The 18,672-nt window shown below is 41.4% G+C and overlaps 1 protein-coding gene across 6 annotated transcripts in view; it reads right to left on the bottom strand.

Moving 5' to 3' along the window:
* Positions 1-7,887: 7,887 nt before the first annotated feature.
* Positions 7,888-18,672, bottom strand: part of ZC3H8 (zinc finger CCCH-type containing 8) — a 30,615-nt gene continuing 19,830 nt past the window's right edge. For 3 of the 6 annotated variants that reach the window (XM_030311131.1, XM_030311135.1, XM_030311136.1), the window contains 2 exons: positions 18,348-18,396; positions 11,485-12,079 (listed from right to left, as the gene is read on the bottom strand). In XM_030311131.1, coding sequence (XP_030166991.1) covers positions 18,367-18,396 — 30 coding nt within the window. In that variant the 3' untranslated portion in view covers positions 11,485-12,079; positions 18,348-18,366. Of the gene's footprint in view, positions 7,920-11,484; positions 12,080-16,610; positions 16,623-18,347; positions 18,397-18,672 lie in introns of those variants that run through there. The other 3 variants (XM_030311133.1, XM_030311132.1, XM_030311134.1) reach the window with 3 other exon arrangements.

Below are 18,672 nucleotides of genomic sequence, written 5' to 3'. Positions count from 1 at the left end.
TCAGCTGGATCGTAGAATGTAACTCCAAATCCCTAGAGTCTTTGAGTGGTCTGGCCCCTGCCGACCTCCTGGACCACTGCTTGTGATACTCCCAAACGCACCTGGCCTCCTTTCTGCCCCTTGACTCTGCCAAGCTCACTCTTGCCTGGGGGCCTTGGATTTGCTGCTTCCTTCCTGCAGTGCTCTTTGTTCAGTCCTCCGTGTGGCATGCCTCAAACGTCCCCTCAGAGAGGCTGTCTCAGCGCCCACCCCCCCCCCCCCCCGCCGGTGCTGCTCACCCACTGCAGTCCCTCTTGATTACCTTACTCTGTTGCATTTTCTTGAAAAGCTACTATCTGAAATCACTGTTACCCGTTTTTTTTTTCTGTCTCTTCCCACAGCACAGACCCTGTTGGCTGCCCACCCACTATCCATTTTCCTTTTCCACCTTCCGAAGGAGCCTGTTTTGTTCAGACCACCTTCCCTCGTTGTTATGGCCTGAACTCTGTTAGCCTCTCCCCCCACCCCCAAATTCTTATGTTGAAGTCCCAATGCCTAGTACCTCCGAATGTGACTGTATTTGGAGATCGGGTCTTTAAAGAGGTAATTAAGTTAAAATGAGGCCATGAGGGTGGGCTCTAATCCAGTATGACTGGTGTCTTTATACAAAGAGATTAGGAAAGAGACACACATAGAGGGAAGACCATATGAGAACAGAGGGAGAAGACAGACATCTACAAGTCAAGGAGCGAGGCCTCAGAAGAAATCAACCTTGCCGACACCTTGATCTCAGACCTCTAGCCTCCAGAATTGTGAGAAAATAACGTTTTGTTGTTGCATCACGTGGTCTTCGCTACTCTGTTACGGCAGCCCTAGCCAATAAATACAATTCTTATTCCAGCCTGTGTCTTAGGGGAAGGTGGCCACCCACCGCCCACCCTCCAGGCTCCAAGGCAACACAGTGAATCATACTCAGTCCGTGTCAGAGACCCAGACTAGAGCCAGCCAGGCACAGCATTCCCCAGGCGAGGGCTCCATATCCAGGGATTGTCTGAGGAAGGGTGGAGGGAAGGGCTTTCTTAGGATATGGTTGGAAAGGTCTCTCTTTTGCACTGAATGGGAGGAAATAGGTCATCACAGTTGCTGCTGGGAGCCATGTTTTTGACAATGAGAGAAGAGAGTATAAGGGAAAAGCCTCCTGGCTACAAGCAGAGCCAAGGGAAATGGAGTTGGGGTCCCAGTGAAATCGGTCTGAACCTTTCCCCCCCATCTGGACTCCCTGCTATATGAGATCATGTGGTTGTGGTGTAAATGGGGTGGAGATGGAGTTCTTGTTGTTTGGCTCTAACTGGCTTGACTCCCAGCTCCATGAGAGCAGGCATCTTTTCAGCATGCACCTTTCGGGCATCCAGCTTCCAGAACTGTGAAAGGATACATTTCTGCTGTTGTAAGTCACCCAGTCTGTGGTGCTCCGTCACAGCAGCCCCAGGAAACAACTACACCTTATACTCTACAGTCTCCCCTCCCCTCTACTAGTCTCACACTAGTGACACCCGAGTGTAAACTCCTAACACTCGCTCACTCACACATAAGACCCTGTCAGCTGCCGAGGGTCAGTCCTCTCACCTGCTGAGGGAGGGGTCATCTCCAGCCTGGAGAACACGGACAGCCACTCTCCAGCAAGCGCATACTTCTCTTCACCACATCCTGACCCAGCCATTCTCTTCATTGTCAATGATCTTGACTCACTTAAGAGTGATAAAGATCATCACTTTATCACTGTAATTGCTAAACTTAGAGTCCCAGAAGAGGGTCTCTTGCAAGGAGTACAAAGTCACACTGGAGACATTCTGGAGATTGATTTTCAAACTTTTTCCCTTTCTTTTCTTTCTTTCTTTCTTTCTTTCGCAAGAGAAATTGGCTAAGGTTCTAACTAGTAATGACATAATTCTACTTCTTTCCGCAGTACCAGCCGAAACAAAGGGCTCAATCAGCATATTTCATAAAGAGAGTCATTGACTCCAAGAATAAGGAAGGAATTTGGACTCTTAATCCTAACCCTGGATTAGCCTAGAGGACTGGAAACAAAATCAAAGCCACTCTCCCCTTGGGGTGTGCCCCTCCCCGCCCTCCCCCCCCAACCCTCCCACCCCCTATCCCCCCAGGATTCCCACAGAACTCGGATGGCTCTGCCAGCGTTCAAGCACTCCTGTGACAGTCTCTGTTTTCGTTAGCATCAGGTGACCCTGCAGAGCAAGTGGGGGACTTGATTACAGGCCAGTTGTGCCCTAAGCACCAGACGCATGGCCTGCATTTCCTTTTCCTCTTATACAAACAGAAGAGTATGACTTCTAATCTAGATCAAAAGTGAGGCAAAACACACACAGATGGGAATTCCACAGAAATTCGTCCGAGGCCAGGCAGGAGGCCCTGAATCGGAGACACGTCCCTGGCAGTCTCCACCGGCACTACAACACACAGCTCCCCCTCTCACGACTGGCGGGGGACACAGCCTAGCATTCCCCCATCTCTCTCTCTTGCCCCGCTCTCTCCTTGATAAAGAGTAAAAAACTGACGGGGCGCCTGGGTGGCTCAGTCGGTTAAGCATCCGACTTCCGCTCAGGTCATGATCTCACCGGTTATTGAGTTCAAGCTCCGCGTCGGGCTCTATGCTGACAGCTCGGAGCCTGGAGCCTGCTTCGGATTCTGTGTCTCCCTCTCTCCCTCTCTGCCCCTCCCTGCGCACGCTCAGTCTCTCTCTCCTTCAAAAATAAAATATTTTTTAAAATTAAAAAAAAAAAAAAGTGAAAAACTGCTCTGCCACCAGCCAGGCTGTGGGGGAGAACCAGGAACTGAAACAGAAACCACAACTTCCCAAAATGCAGTGCCCTACGACTCACATAACCCATTTACTGCATCCCTCCAGAGCATGCACGCCACAGAGTGTCCCGGTGTAAACTCCTAACACTCGCTCCCTCACAGATAACACCCTGGAAGCAACTCTCTAGTTGAGAAAATCTGACCCACCCCTGCCAAGACCATCCCATGACTCACCCCAGTCTCCAGAACGGATTATCTTTCCCTAACTCCCTCCTGTTGACATGGCCCCCAGTCCCCTGAAATGCAATCCCTCTCTTGCTGCAAATCACAAACTTGGCATCGTTGACTCTAAGTGGGTTCCAGGTGGTCTTTGACTGACAGGCATCAGCTCTCAACTTGAGCAACCAGTGGTCTCCCCTGTGGTCCCTGGACCTACTGGTGTGCGGTGCCCAACGTTGAATGCGTACTAGGTGGTTGGGGGTGGCATTCATTAAGAGTCTCAAGTCTGGGGGGCTCCTGGGTGGCTCAGTCAGTTAAGCATCTGACATCAGTTCAGGTCATGATCTTAACGATTCATGAGTTCAAGTCCCGCATCAGGCTCTGTGCTGACAACTCGAATCCAGGAGCCTGCTTTGCATTCCGTGTCTCCCTCTCTCTGCTCCTCCCCTGCTCATGCTCTGTCTCTCTCAAAAATGAATAAACATTAAATTTTTTTTTTTGTTTTAAGAAGAGCCCAGAGGCTGGAAATGAGGAAGGAGGATGGGCTGCTCAGGAGGAACTGTGTAAAGGCTTGAAGGCACCTCACACGTGCATGTGAATGTCACACACAGATCTTCTATTACGATGGGGTCATGTCCCTGTAAGCCCATTGTAAGTTGACAATATGGTGAATCAAAATGCATCTAATGCACCTAACTTGAACATCATGGCTTAGCCCAGCCTACCTTATATGAGCTCAGCACACTTTAGCCTACAGTTGGGCAAAATCATCTAACGCAAAGCCTATTTGATAACCAAGTGTTAAACCTCTTTGAACACGGTACTGAACATAAAAAATGGAAGGGCTATACGGGTACAGCATGGCCGTGAGTGTATTTGTTGTTCACCTTGGTGATCGCGGGGCTGGGACTGGGAGCTGTGGCTGGCGGCGCTGCCCGAAAGGATCAAGAGAGGATCATACTGCATATTGTTAGCCTGGGAAACGATCAAAATCCAAAATTCCAGGTACAGTTTCTACCGAGTACCACTTCTGCACCATGATAAAGTCACAAAAACGTGAAGTTGAACCACTGTAAAGTCAGGACCATCTATACCGGGAGGCATGTGTGTGCACTTTCCTCCCCCCCCAGTCCTCTCTCAGCTGCCTTCCTCCATTTCTGCCTCTGCCCGGGGCTTTCTTGAATTACCTGAGAAGGACACACCAACCCCATCAATGTTGTTCCATGGTTTGACCTCTACCACTTCAAGGCTTGACATTTAGAAATTCCTTTTTATTCTTTCACCTAAAGGTCTGTTTTCATACAGTTGGGGAACAAAAAGCAGTGCCCCTTTAAGGTTTGAATATTTTAATAATTTACCGAACACTGAGTGAGGGTCTTCTATGTGCCTGATTCTTCAAGGAATACCACCTTGAACAAGACAGAGACATTGAATACCCTTGTGTTGTTTCCAGAATAGAGAAGGCAATTTAAGACAAGGGGTTCGAGGGCTGCTAGACCTAGAAGAGGGTGGAGGGTGAAGGGCACCTTGCCTGATGTTCACTAAAGCTGTCCCCTGGTGACAGAAGAAATGTGGGCGAGGCCTCAGAGGAAAGCAGGCCAACAAGGCGACTGACACCTGCAGGTGCTACTGAGGTCGTGAACCCCCATTTTCCAATCCTGGATTCTGACCTGGGGCGTTGAACAAAGGAGCCTTGCCGATTCCAGGGCAGGCCCAGGAGGCCTGACACGATCCTTCATGCAGCTCCCACACCACGGCCTTGTTACAGCCCGGTGGAGATTTGACAAAACAGAGGCCCCATGGGCACCAGCGGTGTCTCCTCATTTGTTACAGGGCAACCTCCAGGCTCCAACCTCTGTCTTGCCTCTCGGCTCCCAGACGGAGGGGCCTGCACATCCCATTGAGAAAGTCAGGGTCATTCTTTTCCTTTTGCTTTCTCCTGGTACGGATTTAGCTGGAGGTGCATCCCAAAGAACACAGCCCCGCAGAACTGCTGGCAGGCTGGGGCAGCAGGGGCCAGGGCAGGCTGGCCAGGTTTCTGCTTCCCGCGGGGCCGTGCACATCATCTCCCCCCGGCTCGGGGAGAACACAGAACCCTTCACAGCGGCACAAGGACAGGCATTCAGACTCCGAGACAATCAGGAATTCACTGGGACCAGGTTTTCCTTCTTCGTGGACCGAAATGACTGTTTTATGGGCATTTGGCTGAAATAAGGAGCATTTCTGTTGATTCCGGGTTCACCTCACTGAGTTCAGCTACACGAGGAAGTTTAAATTGGCCTGCAGTCCGTGGGCATACAGAAAAGCTTGAAAAGAGCTGGTGTGTCAGCAGATATGGGGCTGAATCACAAATTTGTTCAGGAAGTCCAAGATTAAAGCCCAGTTTATATTATTATGTAACAAATATACCTGCCAAGCAACACATGCAGGCAAATAAATTTGAAGTATTTTTGCATAGGACACAGCTGGGATATAGAACTAGTATTTATTTTAGACTTATGCGAATGGCAAATAAGACCACTTCTGTGGAACTCCTAAAACAGGCAGTTAAATTTTTGGAACTGGAGTGAGGGGCCTGAATACTCAGAAACAAGGAGCATCCTGCCAGAAAGACGAGTCCCTGGACAGGGAGGCAGGGAAGGGGGAATTCTGAAATAAAAGGACTATAAGCTGGCACACATTCAGTCTTCATACCGGTCACAACTAAGTATTTCTGAAGTGCAGATGTGAGGGGGAAAAAAGTGTATTATGATGTCAAACAATACTTAAAAGTGAACAAGCGTTTCTACTTCCGGAATGGCAGACCAAGGATCTCTGAAAATCCACCACCCCATAAAAGGCATGACAGAAATGGCAAAGACAGTCAAAACCAATTTTTTTCAGGTATCTGGAAATTAAAGGCTTACGACAGAGAATTTACTCAAGAAAAATAGCCGAATCTTGTTAAAATGACTTGTGGCAATGACTTGCCCTAATCTCATTCTCCTCTCCCCAGCTCCAGAGTAGCCTTGAAGATCAACAGCCCACAACTATAGTAACTGTGAAAACCGGTATCCTAACCATAGTGGTCTTCCGAGAGGGGAGGACAGATTCAGAGCTCCTCAAAAGCCCCATTCCCCCCAGACTATCACATTTTTGTAACTTTTTTTGAGTTTATTTTTGAGAGAGAGAGACAGAGAGAGGGGCAGAGAGAGAGGGAAATATAGAATCTGAAGCAGACTCTAGGCTCTGAGATGTCAGCACAGAGCCTGATGCGGGGCTCGAACTCAGGCATGGCAAGATCATGACCTAGGCTGAAGTCAGATGCTTAACCAACTGAGCCACCCAGGCACCCCCAGACTGTCACTTTTTGATCTGCAGGACAGTTCACACTATATTCTCAGGGCCTGTTTTCATCTGACCAGGCACAATAGCAGTAAGCACATCCAGCACCTACATCTCAGATTATGAATACTATTCTGTTAGAAGGAATCTGGGCCCCTTTGAGAAATGGCTGATGTGAGGGCTCAGGTGGGAACATACAAAATGAGCCTGGACCACCTATTCCAAGTTCATCCAAGTGGTTGGCAGAATTCAATAACTTGTGGTTTTAAGACTGAAGTTCTCATTTCTTCCATGTCATTTAAAGGTTGTTCTCAGCTCTAGATACATGGCCCTCTCATAACATGGCAACTCATTTCTTCAAAGCCAGTAAGAGAAGTTCCATTCCAAGCTTTGGCCTTAGGAAGGCCCCAGTCTCTTTTATGGGTTCATCTGATTATACCTTAGGCCTACTTGGGAATCATCTCCCTCTTGATTAAATTCCAAACCAACTGACTTAAGACCCCAATTATACCAAAGATAAAACTACTTCATCTTTGACATATAATAAAAGATAATCATGGGAGTAAAATCCATCGTACAGTAATGCCCACAGAGGGAAGTGATTAAACGGGTGGTGTGCACCAAGGGCAAAGGATCTTGGGAGCTATCTTTGAATTCTGCCTACCACAAAGGGGGCAGGGGAAGTTGGAACCACTCTTTTTCACACACAAAAAACTTTTTATGTTTTCATAATTTATTAATCCAAAATAAATTTCCTAACAACTTATGTCACAATAAACTTTTGACTATACGCACATATAAGTTCAATTAAAAAATTACATTCAATCATACGTGAATGTCACTAATAAGATCCACCATTTTTTATGTACCAGTAAGAAAAAATAACCTGCCGAGTAAAATGTGATATTCCACCAGCTGTAAAATACATTCCAATTTCAGAGATGTTAACTATGAAAATGCATATCCCAGAATGACACACAGCAACTAAAGATACGGCTATTTTTTCTTATTTTATTTTTAAGTAATGTGAAGAGTGTTGCAAATTTCACAGGAATCAGTATCACTTTGAGCTGAGCTGGGCATCTTATCCTTCCCAACTCAACATATACATTCTCTCCTTTGCTTTAAATAGATCTTTTCCTTCCCAGTTTCTGCTCCATGCTGGGAACACAGCACTCCCTACTGTCCTGTTTCCTCCTTTCTCACACCCATTTCTTACTCTTTCCTGTCTGCAAGAACAGAGACAGGAAACACAGTCTTCAAGGAAGAAGGTGATTGGAGAGAAACACGAACTTTGGACAGACGAATGGAGGTTTGATTCTTGGCTCACATTTATTAGCTTGCCTTTGACTGTAGGTAACAGAGAACCCAAATCAAAATGGCTTAAAAGAGTAAAGAAAATATGCTGAGGGGCGCCTGGGTGGCCCAGTCGGTTAAGCAGCCGACTCTTGATTACGGTTCAGGTCGTGACCTCACAATTCATGAGTTCGAACCCCACACTGGGTTCTGCACTGACAGTGCTGAGCCGCCTGCTTGGGATTCCGTCTGCCCCTTTCCTGCTCGCGTGCTCTCTCAAACTTTAAAAAAAAGAAAAAGAAAGTATGTTGAATTACTCATGTGGCATAACACAAAATCTGAAGGTTGGGATCTCCTAAGGCTGGTAGATTCCATGGCTCAGCTGCTATCAAGAACCCAGCTTCTTCCCAACTTCCTTCTGTGTCACCTTCAGCTGGTTAGCTAGCTCCCCTTGAGGTCATAAGATGGCAGCATCAGTTCCGGGTGTCATATTTAGACATGGCAATGTCTAACCTCCTTCTTGTGTACCTCAAGAAATGATAACTTTCCCAGAAGTGTACCAGAGGACACGTTATCATATTGTAAGCCTAAACCAACTACTGGCAAAAATGGCATTTCCATTAGTGGTTTTCAACCTTGGCTATACTTTAGAATCACCTGGGAGCTACTGAAAATCTCATGTTCACACCCCAGGCCTCCCTGTAACCCTATCCCCTGCCAAAAAAAAAGTCAGAATTTCTGGTAGTAGCCCCCAGGCATCAGTTGTTTTTTTGTTTTTTAAGTTTTCCTTTTAAAAAGAATTCAATGAGAAGCCAAGGTTGAGAACCACAACTTCAGATTCTTGTTGATACAACTCGAAGAGTTGAAGTCAGAGCCCACCATCTACAAACCACAGATGATGTCATGGAGGAAGGAACGACACCTAAGCAAAACTAAAATTCTGTTAAGAAGGGGAGAAAACACAGGTAACACCTTCTTACAGACATGGTTTCCTCAGCTACCATTACTATAATAATCCCTATTATAGGGTTGTAATGGGTACTGAAAAGGATTTCATATATATAATCTTAGCATTCAGCAGGTGTTTAACCTGAGATATTCTGATCTCAGTAAACTCCAAATGTGGCATTTGTGCTTCTAATTGGCAGTATGAGCCCCATATTCCTTAGGCCAGATCACCAAATCACATGGTATTCTGACCTCAACAAGCAACAGCTCAGAAGAAATCTTTGAATGCAACCCCCCCCCCCCAATGGTTATATTTATCAAAACCAGTCAGTGAACTGAGACACTTGTGCTAGAAGTCAGGAAACCTATTAAGACAGGGACAAGTCATTTAACATCTGTGAGTCCGAATTCCTTAAATCCTAAAATTGTATTAAGTCAAAACACCAAAAGACTACACACTCAACTTCTAGTGTCTTACCATCTGAAAAAAATTGAGTTTTACAGTCCTGTGGCTTTTAGTAACTGACCACAAAAAAAAAGTTATATGAAACCTGCTACACAGAATCTTAGAAATAAAAATTTTGTTCACTTTACTTAGTGATTTCCACAATGAGGACTCAGATAAGAACTGTTTACATGAATTATTAGAAGAGGTGAGGTTTTTACATATCACCTCCTTTCTGATCAAAAGAGGTCAAACAAGTAACCACTTTATCTTTTCTGTTTTGGCTCCAAAAAAGATCAGAGATAAATTTAATATAGCCACGTGAATCATGATGGCCAAATGATATAGAAAAATCCATGTACAGACTTTCCTATCACAACTCTCCTATGTACGTTTCTTCTGGTCCATATTTTTAACTGATGATGGCTTAAAATTTTTTTTAATTTTTATTTTAAGTAGGCTCCATGCCCAATGTGGGGCTTGAACTCACAATCCTGAGATCAAGAGCTGCATGCTCTACTGACTGGTCCAGTCAAGTCACTCCAAACTATGGTTTTAGTATTCATGTATCTGCTTGGAGCTGCATCAAGGGTCACTGATGTTTACTTCACACAAGAAAACCAAGAGGAGCAGTGAGGAGAAGGCAGCAGGAACTAAACGTGGTATGGCTGAGATGGCCATACGACAAAGCATTTAAGACCCGGAAGACGAATGGATCTTGATTCAGACTACACGTGGGCAGGGATGGCTGAAGCAGGACACTGGGAAATGGGCTCTAAGTGAGGAAAAGAGAGTAACTAGAGAGAAGAAGTAGAAAATGGAGGCAGGAGATTTCGCTGGAAGGTGCTATAATAACTCAGATAGAAGAGACTCACAGCCTAATGACTGCTTTAGGTACAAAGGGCACATCAGAGAGAACTGGCTCTCCTCAACCTGATTTAACAGAAGTTAAGAGATTTCATGGACACAAATACGTCTGCCTCTTCAAAACAATGGCTGTTAAATAAGAGCTTAAAAAATGTTCATTTGAGAGTGCATGCACATACACATACATATGGGGGAGGGGCAGAGAAAGAGAGAGAGGGAGAGATTCCCAAGCAGGCTTGGTGCTGTCAGCACAGATCCCGACACGGGGCTTGAACCCATGAACCGTGAGATCATGACCTGAGCTGAAATCAAGAGGTGGATGCTCAACTGACTGAGCCCCCCAGGCGCCTATAAAATAAGAGCTTTTTAAATTTCTCTGACTTCTCAGTCCCTGAAACCTCTGCTTGGTCTTTTAAGTTTACAAGTGGGATGGATACTGCCACTTGAAGTATAAAATTTTTTTCTTAAAATGAACTCTATATGTAAACATTTGTGCCTCATCAGAAATAAACTGTATGTGAATTAACATTATAAGGAAATAAATTGTTAAACTGTCATAGAAAATTAAATGTTAAGTACTATCAAGGTTCTTAGAAATAGGAAAGTAGAAGGTAAATGTTCCTATTTATTCCCTTTTCTATGCAGTTGATCCCATATCCACCTCATAGAGTTATATGGCTTAAATAAGAACGTTAAACAGTATTAAATGAAATAGTATACAGCACATGGATGGTAAGTGTGCATAAATGTTAGCTTACTGTCCACCAATGTTAACGAACATACAAATTTGCCACAAAATTGACCTTCTGCAATTGTGAGCTATGACAGCTGTGGAAATCCTTTGAATTGTATATGATGTTTAAAGATACAAAGTATCAATTCTATAGGTGATATGACCACTTCTTTGCACAATTTCATTAAATTATTGAAGGCTTTTGCAAAGGATCCTTTTGAAGTATCAACTCAACCTCTCTCCTCTGTGACTTCCTCTGGCAGCCGCTAGTGCATTGTCTTGCCCTCCTCCCTAGCCACAGCCAGGGAATAAACCAATCAACCTGGCAGATAGCAATGGGCCATGAAGAGATGACACTCTTAGCTCAGAGACTCCTATGCTAAGGGCCCAGGAACTATCCTGGTTTCTTGTTTTCCTAGGTCTTGTCTGATAAACCTTTGCTTGAAATATGTGCAACTCCATTTCTTATGTTAGCAGGATTAGGTTATAAGCAAAATAACTGACTCATGTTTTCAAACAGGACTCTGTTAAGAATTGCCATTACCTTTGGTGTACTCTATGTATCCAGCAAGCTAGAGATGCTATTATTCTTCCCAGCAATATAACAATATGATAATGACAGTTTCAGGCTCATAGTATTGTTCTAATAATAATCAGTACCACTATATAAAAGTGCATATTTAGAATTTCATTATCTGTGCTTGGAGAACTTTCTATTTGACGATTATGTTAGAGATGCCATCACATTTCTAAAATTTACATTTTACACAAATGTACAGTCTCACTACAGTTTATGCACCAATGAGAAAGATAACCATTCTTATATCTTAACAAAAAAGTTAAAAACTCCAAGTTTAGGAATGGTATAGCAAGAGACATTGTTCCATTTTATTTACAACACTAAGAAATTGGAAACAACAGGAAAGTGGTTTTAAAAAAAATCACAAAACTGTAATTTAAGCCATAAAACAAAATTGTGAGCAACCATTAAAAATATGTTGCAAATGTATTTAATGACATGAAAAGATCTAACTGTATAGTCATCATCTACCTGCTATCCCAATGTGTTCCTAGAGAAACCTAACAGTTTTCTCTCTTCAATCTCCTGTATCTCTTCATGCGTCCGCATTCAGCCTAATCTTCCTTCCTATTTTACTGACAAAACTCAATCAGAAAAGACTTCTGCAATTTACTACCACAACATTTGCCTACCAGCCAGCAGCATCTCTGCCGTATATGTTCCTTTCCTGTTCCACTGGTTGGAACAGCTTGGTGAAGACCAATCCCCTCACTTATACACTAGATTCTGCCCCTCCCACCATTGATTAGAGAAGATGCACAACATCATAATGACACAAGAGGGCGCTTTAAATGAGGACTCTTGTAAACCACTCCAAATCAACAGTCTTGAACAGGCGTAGACATAAGTACTCTTCATCCATACAAAACTATGGAAGAAAATAACAAAAATACATCAGCTGCTGAAAATTACCAACTTTAGACACCCCTACTCCCTTCCCCCCAAAAATCACGCAGCAGCAGCAAACTGTAACACAAAAATCCAAACTGAATTAAATATCCCTGTTTAAGAATATGAAAAAACAACCTGAATTGAAATTCAAAAACTAAAACAAACACTGAACAAAAAAACAGAAGTAATGAAACAAGAGCTGACTGACCTCAGAAATGATACAAAAAAGAGATCATGTCAAAAATATAGCCTATATTATAAGACAGATTTGAATGGAAACAATAAGGATTACTGGATAAAAGTGGAAAAAGAACAAAGAATAAAAATGAGATAAAGAAAGCAAAATTTATAAAAGAATAAAAAAAGAAAATTCATGATAGAGAGGGAAAATACATAAATATAACAATTTACACAGTAACTATAATAAAAAATGACAGAAGCTAACCCAAACGTTCAGTCATTTCAAGAAATGTGAATGGGCTCAATTCACTTATCAAAAGAAGTAAAGGATTTTTGGTTTGGCTCAAATAACAAAACCCAAACTATACATGCTATATAAGAAAGGCTAAAACTTAACTCAGAAAAGCTAAAAAACAAAGTGGTGGGCAAATAAATACTAAAAGCAAATGTAACCAAATTTCCAGTTGCAATGTAAAATCTGAAACAATTAGAAGGAACGTTTTGTACTGCTACATTAAAACCTATTAGTCTATACTGTAGGTAGGATGGATGTTTAACCCATACTTTATACATCTTCCAATTTCACTATATGGATTACTGACATAACATATACTCAAGAATTGGTGTTTAACAACATTAAACATTTTTACCGTTTCATTGAGGACATTCTTTTTTTTTTTTCAGTTTAATTATTTTGAGAGAGAGAGAGAGAGCAGAAGCAGGGGAGGAGCTGAAAGAGGGAGACAGAATATCTCAGTAGACATAGAAAACACACTTGATGGGGTGCCTAGGTGGCTTAGTTGGTTAGGCATCCGACTCTTGATTGTGGCACAGGTCATGATCTCACAGTGGTTGAAATAGAGGCCCATTTCAGGCTCTGTGCTGACAGCGCAAAGACTTAGGATTCTGTCTCTCCCTCTCTCTCTGCCCCTTCCTCACTCACACACACGGGCTCTCTTTCTCTTAAAATAAATAAATAAATAAATAAAAACTTAAAAAAGGGGGGGGGGGGAACACACTTGATGAAATCCAACACCCATCCGTGATAAAAGCTCTCTATAAAACAGGAATAGAAGGGAACTTCCTCAAACCAATGAAGAGTATCTCTGAAAAACCTACAACTAAAATCATATATGATGGTGAAGGACTGAATGCTTATTGCCTAATATCAGGAAAAAGGCAATGATATCTGCTGTCCCTTCTATTTAACATTGCACAGGACGTTTTAGTCAGTGAGATCAGTCAAGAAAAAGAAATAAAAGGGAACCAGATTAGAAAGCAAGAAGTAAAACTGTCTTTATTCTCATATAATATGTTGAAATTCCTAAGGAACACACACACACACACACACACACACACACACACACACACACTCTACAGCTAATAAATGAGTTCAGCTAAGTCTCAGCAAACAGGATCAAAATACAAAAATTAGGGGCTCCCGAGTGGCTCAGTTGGCTAGGTGTCCAACTTTGGCTCAGGTCATGATCTCACAGTTTGTGGGTTTGAGCCCTACATCAGGCTCTGTGCTGACAGTATGGAGCCTGATTGGGATTCTCCCTCCCTCCCTCCCACCCTCCCTCTCTCTGCCCCTCCTCTACTCATGTTTTCTCTCTCAAAAATAAATAAATAAACTTAAAAAAATACAAAAATTAATTCTATTTCTCTTTACCATGAATGTATGACCCCAAAATGAAGTTTAATTCCTCTCATCAACACCATCAAAGGAAAAATACATGTAAATAAATTTAACAAAAGTGTAAACAACACACTTGTACACTGAAAAGTACAAAACTGAGAGAAATTAAGGATCTAAATAAATTGAGGTACATTCCATATTCACAGACCAGAAGATTCAGTTAACACTGTAATTTTCCACAGATCAATGTAATGTTTGTCAAAATTCCAGCACAGGTTTTTTGCAGAAATTTACAAGCTGATCTTGAAATTTATATGGAAAAGCACAAGACACTAAATTAGCCAAAATGATCCTTGAAAAGGTGAACAAGGGGCGCCTGGGTGGCGCAGTCGGTTAAGCGTCCGACTTCAGCCAGGTCACGATCTCGCGGTCTGTGAGTTCGAGCCCCGCATCGGGCTCTGGGCTGATGGCTCAGAGCCTGGAGCCTGTTTCCGATTCTGTGTCTCCCTCTCTCTCTGCCCCTCCCCCGTTCATGCTCTGTCTCTCTCTGTCCCAAAAATAAATAAACGTTGAAAAAAAAAAGAAAAGGTGAACAAAACCAGACAGCTTCTATTTCCTTATTTTAACACATAGTATAAAGCTATAGAATCACAAGACACTATAACATATAAGGGTAAACATATAAGGGTAAGCATATAGAGCAACAGATAAACATATAGAGCCTAACATATAACATATAAAGATACACATATACAACAACAGAACACAATTTTTTACATTTACAGTCAATTGATTTCTGACAAAGATGCCAAGGCAACTCACTGGGGAAAGGGCAGTCTTTTTTTTTGAAATGGGGCTGGGACAATGGGATATCTATATGCAAAAAGAAAAATTTAGATCCTTAGACCACACTTTTCTCAAGAATTCAAAATGAATTATAGACATAAATGAAAGAGCTAAAACTATAAAAATTTTTAGAAGAAAACATATAGGAGAATCTTGTGATCTTGCGTTAGAATTTTTAGATAGAACCTCAAAACCATGATCCATAAAAAAAAAAAAAATACATTTAGGGCATCAAAATTAAAATGTTCATGCTTTAATAGACACTATTTTAAAAATATAAGCACAAACTGGGCCAAAAAGACAAAGTCACATATTGGGACAAAATATTTCCAAATTATATATGTGATAAAGGACTTGTATCCAACATATAAGAACTCTTACAATTCAACAGTATGAAGATGATCCGATTAAAGAATGGGTAAAGATCTGAATTGACCAATGGCACATGAAAAGATGCTTAACACCAGTAATCATTAGAAAAATGCAAATTACAACCATAATGAGATACCACCTCACCCCTACTAGAACAGCCACAATCAAAACAACTGACAGTAACAAATGTGGGTGAGCATGTGAAGAGACTAGAATATTCTCACATTGCTATCTGGGATGCAAAATGATGCAGCCACTTTGGAAAACAATGTGGCAGTTAAAAAGTTAAAAATATATTTACTGTAAGACCCAGAATCTCCAAAACATACAATGGAATAATGGGGGCAATTTTATATGTACACACACACACACACACACACACACACACATGATCAGGGTGCCTGAGTGGCTCAGTTGGTTGAGCATCCAACTCTTTCTTGATTTTGTCTCAGGTCATGATCCCAGAGTCGTGAGAACAAGCCCTGCATGGAGCCTGCTTGGGATTCTCTCTCTCTCACTCTCTCTGCCCCTCTCCCCCATTCGCATACACACTCTCTCTCTCTCTCTAAAAATAAAAAATATATGGGGCGCCTGGGTGGCTCAGTCGGTTGGGCGGCCGACTTCAGCTCAGGTCATGATCTCGCGGTCCGTGAGTTCGAACCCCTCGTCGGGCTCGGTGCTGACAGCTCACAGTCTAGAGCCTGTTTCCGATTCTGTGTCTCCCTCTCGCTGACCCTCCCCTGTTCATGCTCTGTCTCTCTCTGTCTCAAAAATAAATAAAACGTTAAAAAATAAAAAATTTAAAAATAAAAAATATATAAATCTTTAAAAAAATAAAGTTTTTTTAAAACAAAAAGTGATCTATGCTAAGGCATGAATGAATCTCAAAAACATCATACAATGTGAAAAGAATTAGAAGCAAAAGACCACATATTAAAGTTTATACGAAATGCCCAGAAAAGGCAAATCTAGAAATAGGAAGTAGATCCGTGGTTACCTACAACTGGATATGGGACTGGGGAATGACTTAAAATGGGTCTAAGGGATCTTTTGGGGGATGTCAAAAACATTCTAAAACTGGATTTGGTGATGTCACACAACTTTTAAATTTACCAAAAAGTATTAAATTTTACACTAAAAACAAGTGAAAACTATGTCAAAGTAAGTAAAAGGGCCCCAAATAGCCAAGGCATTCATGGAGAACAGCATTAGAAAAACTATCAAAGTATATAAAATGCAGTAAAACTACAGTAATTAAGACAGACTATTAGAGAAAAAAACAAATGAAGCAGAACAGATACCCCAGAAATAGATCTTTGTCTGAAGGAAACTTATCTATACCAGAGGGACCAGGCATTACAGATCAGTGGGGAAAGGGCAGTGTTTTCAGTTGAATGGTATGGAGAGAATGCTTATCCACATAAGGAAAGAGAGGGAAAATAAGGTGTTAAAAAAGAAATCAGTTAGTTTTAATTCTTCTCATCTCCCACTAGCCACAGCCACTCTCTTTTTCATGTAATTTAGCGGCTCTTCCCACATGGAAACTATAAGAGTGTACTTCCCTACTTTCTGACTTTGGACTTGGCTATATATCTTACTTTGGCCAATGGGTTGTGTGTAAATGTGATACAAACAGCCTTGAGCTTCTGCCAATGCTGTGAGAAGAACACATCCCAGCTAGCCCACTGATCCCAGGAGGAGACTGAGACAAACGTGGGCCAGAACCATCCTGGTCAACCTGCTTTAAGAAGCAGAGCCAACCTAGCCAAGGCTAGCCCAGATCAGCCTATTCCCAGCCAATTTGCAGATGCACAGAAAAAAGAAATGTTTATTTTTACATGCTGAGAAGTTTGTGGTTGTTAAAACCATTAAATTAGCAACTATTACCAGATACTTTTTTCAAAGGAGTAAAAAATAAATGTAAAAAGCAAAACCCCAAAACTTAAATGGATTGCCAAAATAAGCAATTCTGCTCCCAGAGGCACCTCAGAAAAAGTGAAAAGACAGTTTACAAAATGGGGAGACCTGCCACACATACCTCACAAAGGATTACATCAGGAATATGTAAAATCAATTTAAGGACTGTCCAGCCCAATAGAAATGTAAGCAAAAAACACTAACAGGCATTTCACCAAAGATGAAATTCAAAAGCTAGCAAGCATAAGAAAAGACGCTGAGCTTTATGAAAATAAAGCTATGTGACATCACTTTTATGCCCAATAAACTGGTAGAAAAAAAAAATTAAAGACTTGACAATGCAAAGTATTGGCAAGTATAGAGTAACAGGATTTATTTTACACAGTTGACGGGAATATAAACCGTTCTAACTACTTTCGAAAAGATTAGTATTGTTTTAAAATTTTAAGATGATACAATTCTACTCCTTGGTTTATATCCAAGATAACTTACACACATTTACGTCAAAAGACATGTATGTTATTAGATATATTATTTATTACACATTATTAGCAATACTTTATATTTAAAATATTGAAAATAACCTAAATGTCCATCATTAGTAGAATGTTTAAGTAAATGTTAACATATTTACAGAATGAAATGTTATATAAAAGTATAAATTAATGAATAAGAGCTTTGTGGATCTACATGAATGAATCTTAGAAACATAATGTTGAGTGAAAATACCAAGTCACCAATAAATACACAGAATACTTGTTTAAAAAAAAATCCAAACTGGTGGGGATCCTGGGTGGCTCAGCAGGTTAAGCATCTGACTTGATTTCAGCTCAGGTCATGATCTCACAGTTCATGAGACTGAGCCCCATTGGGCTCTGTGATGAGCCTGCTTGGGATTCTCTCTCCCCTCTCTTTGCCCCTCCCCCAATGCTCGCTTGTTCACTCTCTCTCTCAAAATAAATAAGCATTTAAAAAAAAATCCAAACTGTTTAAATAAAATCCAAACACAAGCAAAACTAAATACAGTATTTAGTGAATCACATACATTGGCAAATCTACATAGAAACAAGAGGAGAATAAAAATACAAAAGATAGTGACAGAGGGAAGCAGGTCCAAGGAGACGGGAGATACATATCTATGTATATGTATCAGATATTTTATAATTTTTTAGCAGGGGAGGAGAAAGAAAAAGATTTCTATTTTAGAAAATGGAAAAGCCCTATGTTTCCATGCCAATTTCTAGAGGTGTTTCAGAGAAATAAAAGGAAATGTGCTAAATTCTAATTTTATCTTTTTCATACCTTTATTTTCATGATGACTTCTTCTCAGTATCCAAAACCTAATACAAAAAAAAACCACACATTTTTATGCATCAATATCAAATTCAGGTACATCATAATGGTCTTGTAATTTTCTAATGATTCCAATACTATTTATCCTAGTAATTATAATACCGTAAAAACAACTGAAACATAACTTTTACATCTCTTTTTTCCATATATATTTCATACTAATAACAAAATACTTGGTATGACTTTTTTTTTTTTTTAAGTTTATTTATTTTGAGAGAGAGAGAGAACGTGCACATGTGAGCAGGGCAGAGAGAGAGGGAGAG

Source organism: Lynx canadensis, chromosome A3, assembly GCF_007474595.2.
Source record: "Lynx canadensis isolate LIC74 chromosome A3, mLynCan4.pri.v2, whole genome shotgun sequence".
Classification (NCBI taxonomy): domain Eukaryota; kingdom Metazoa; phylum Chordata; class Mammalia; order Carnivora; family Felidae; genus Lynx; species Lynx canadensis.
This window is presented reverse-complemented; position numbering and strand designations above follow the sequence as displayed.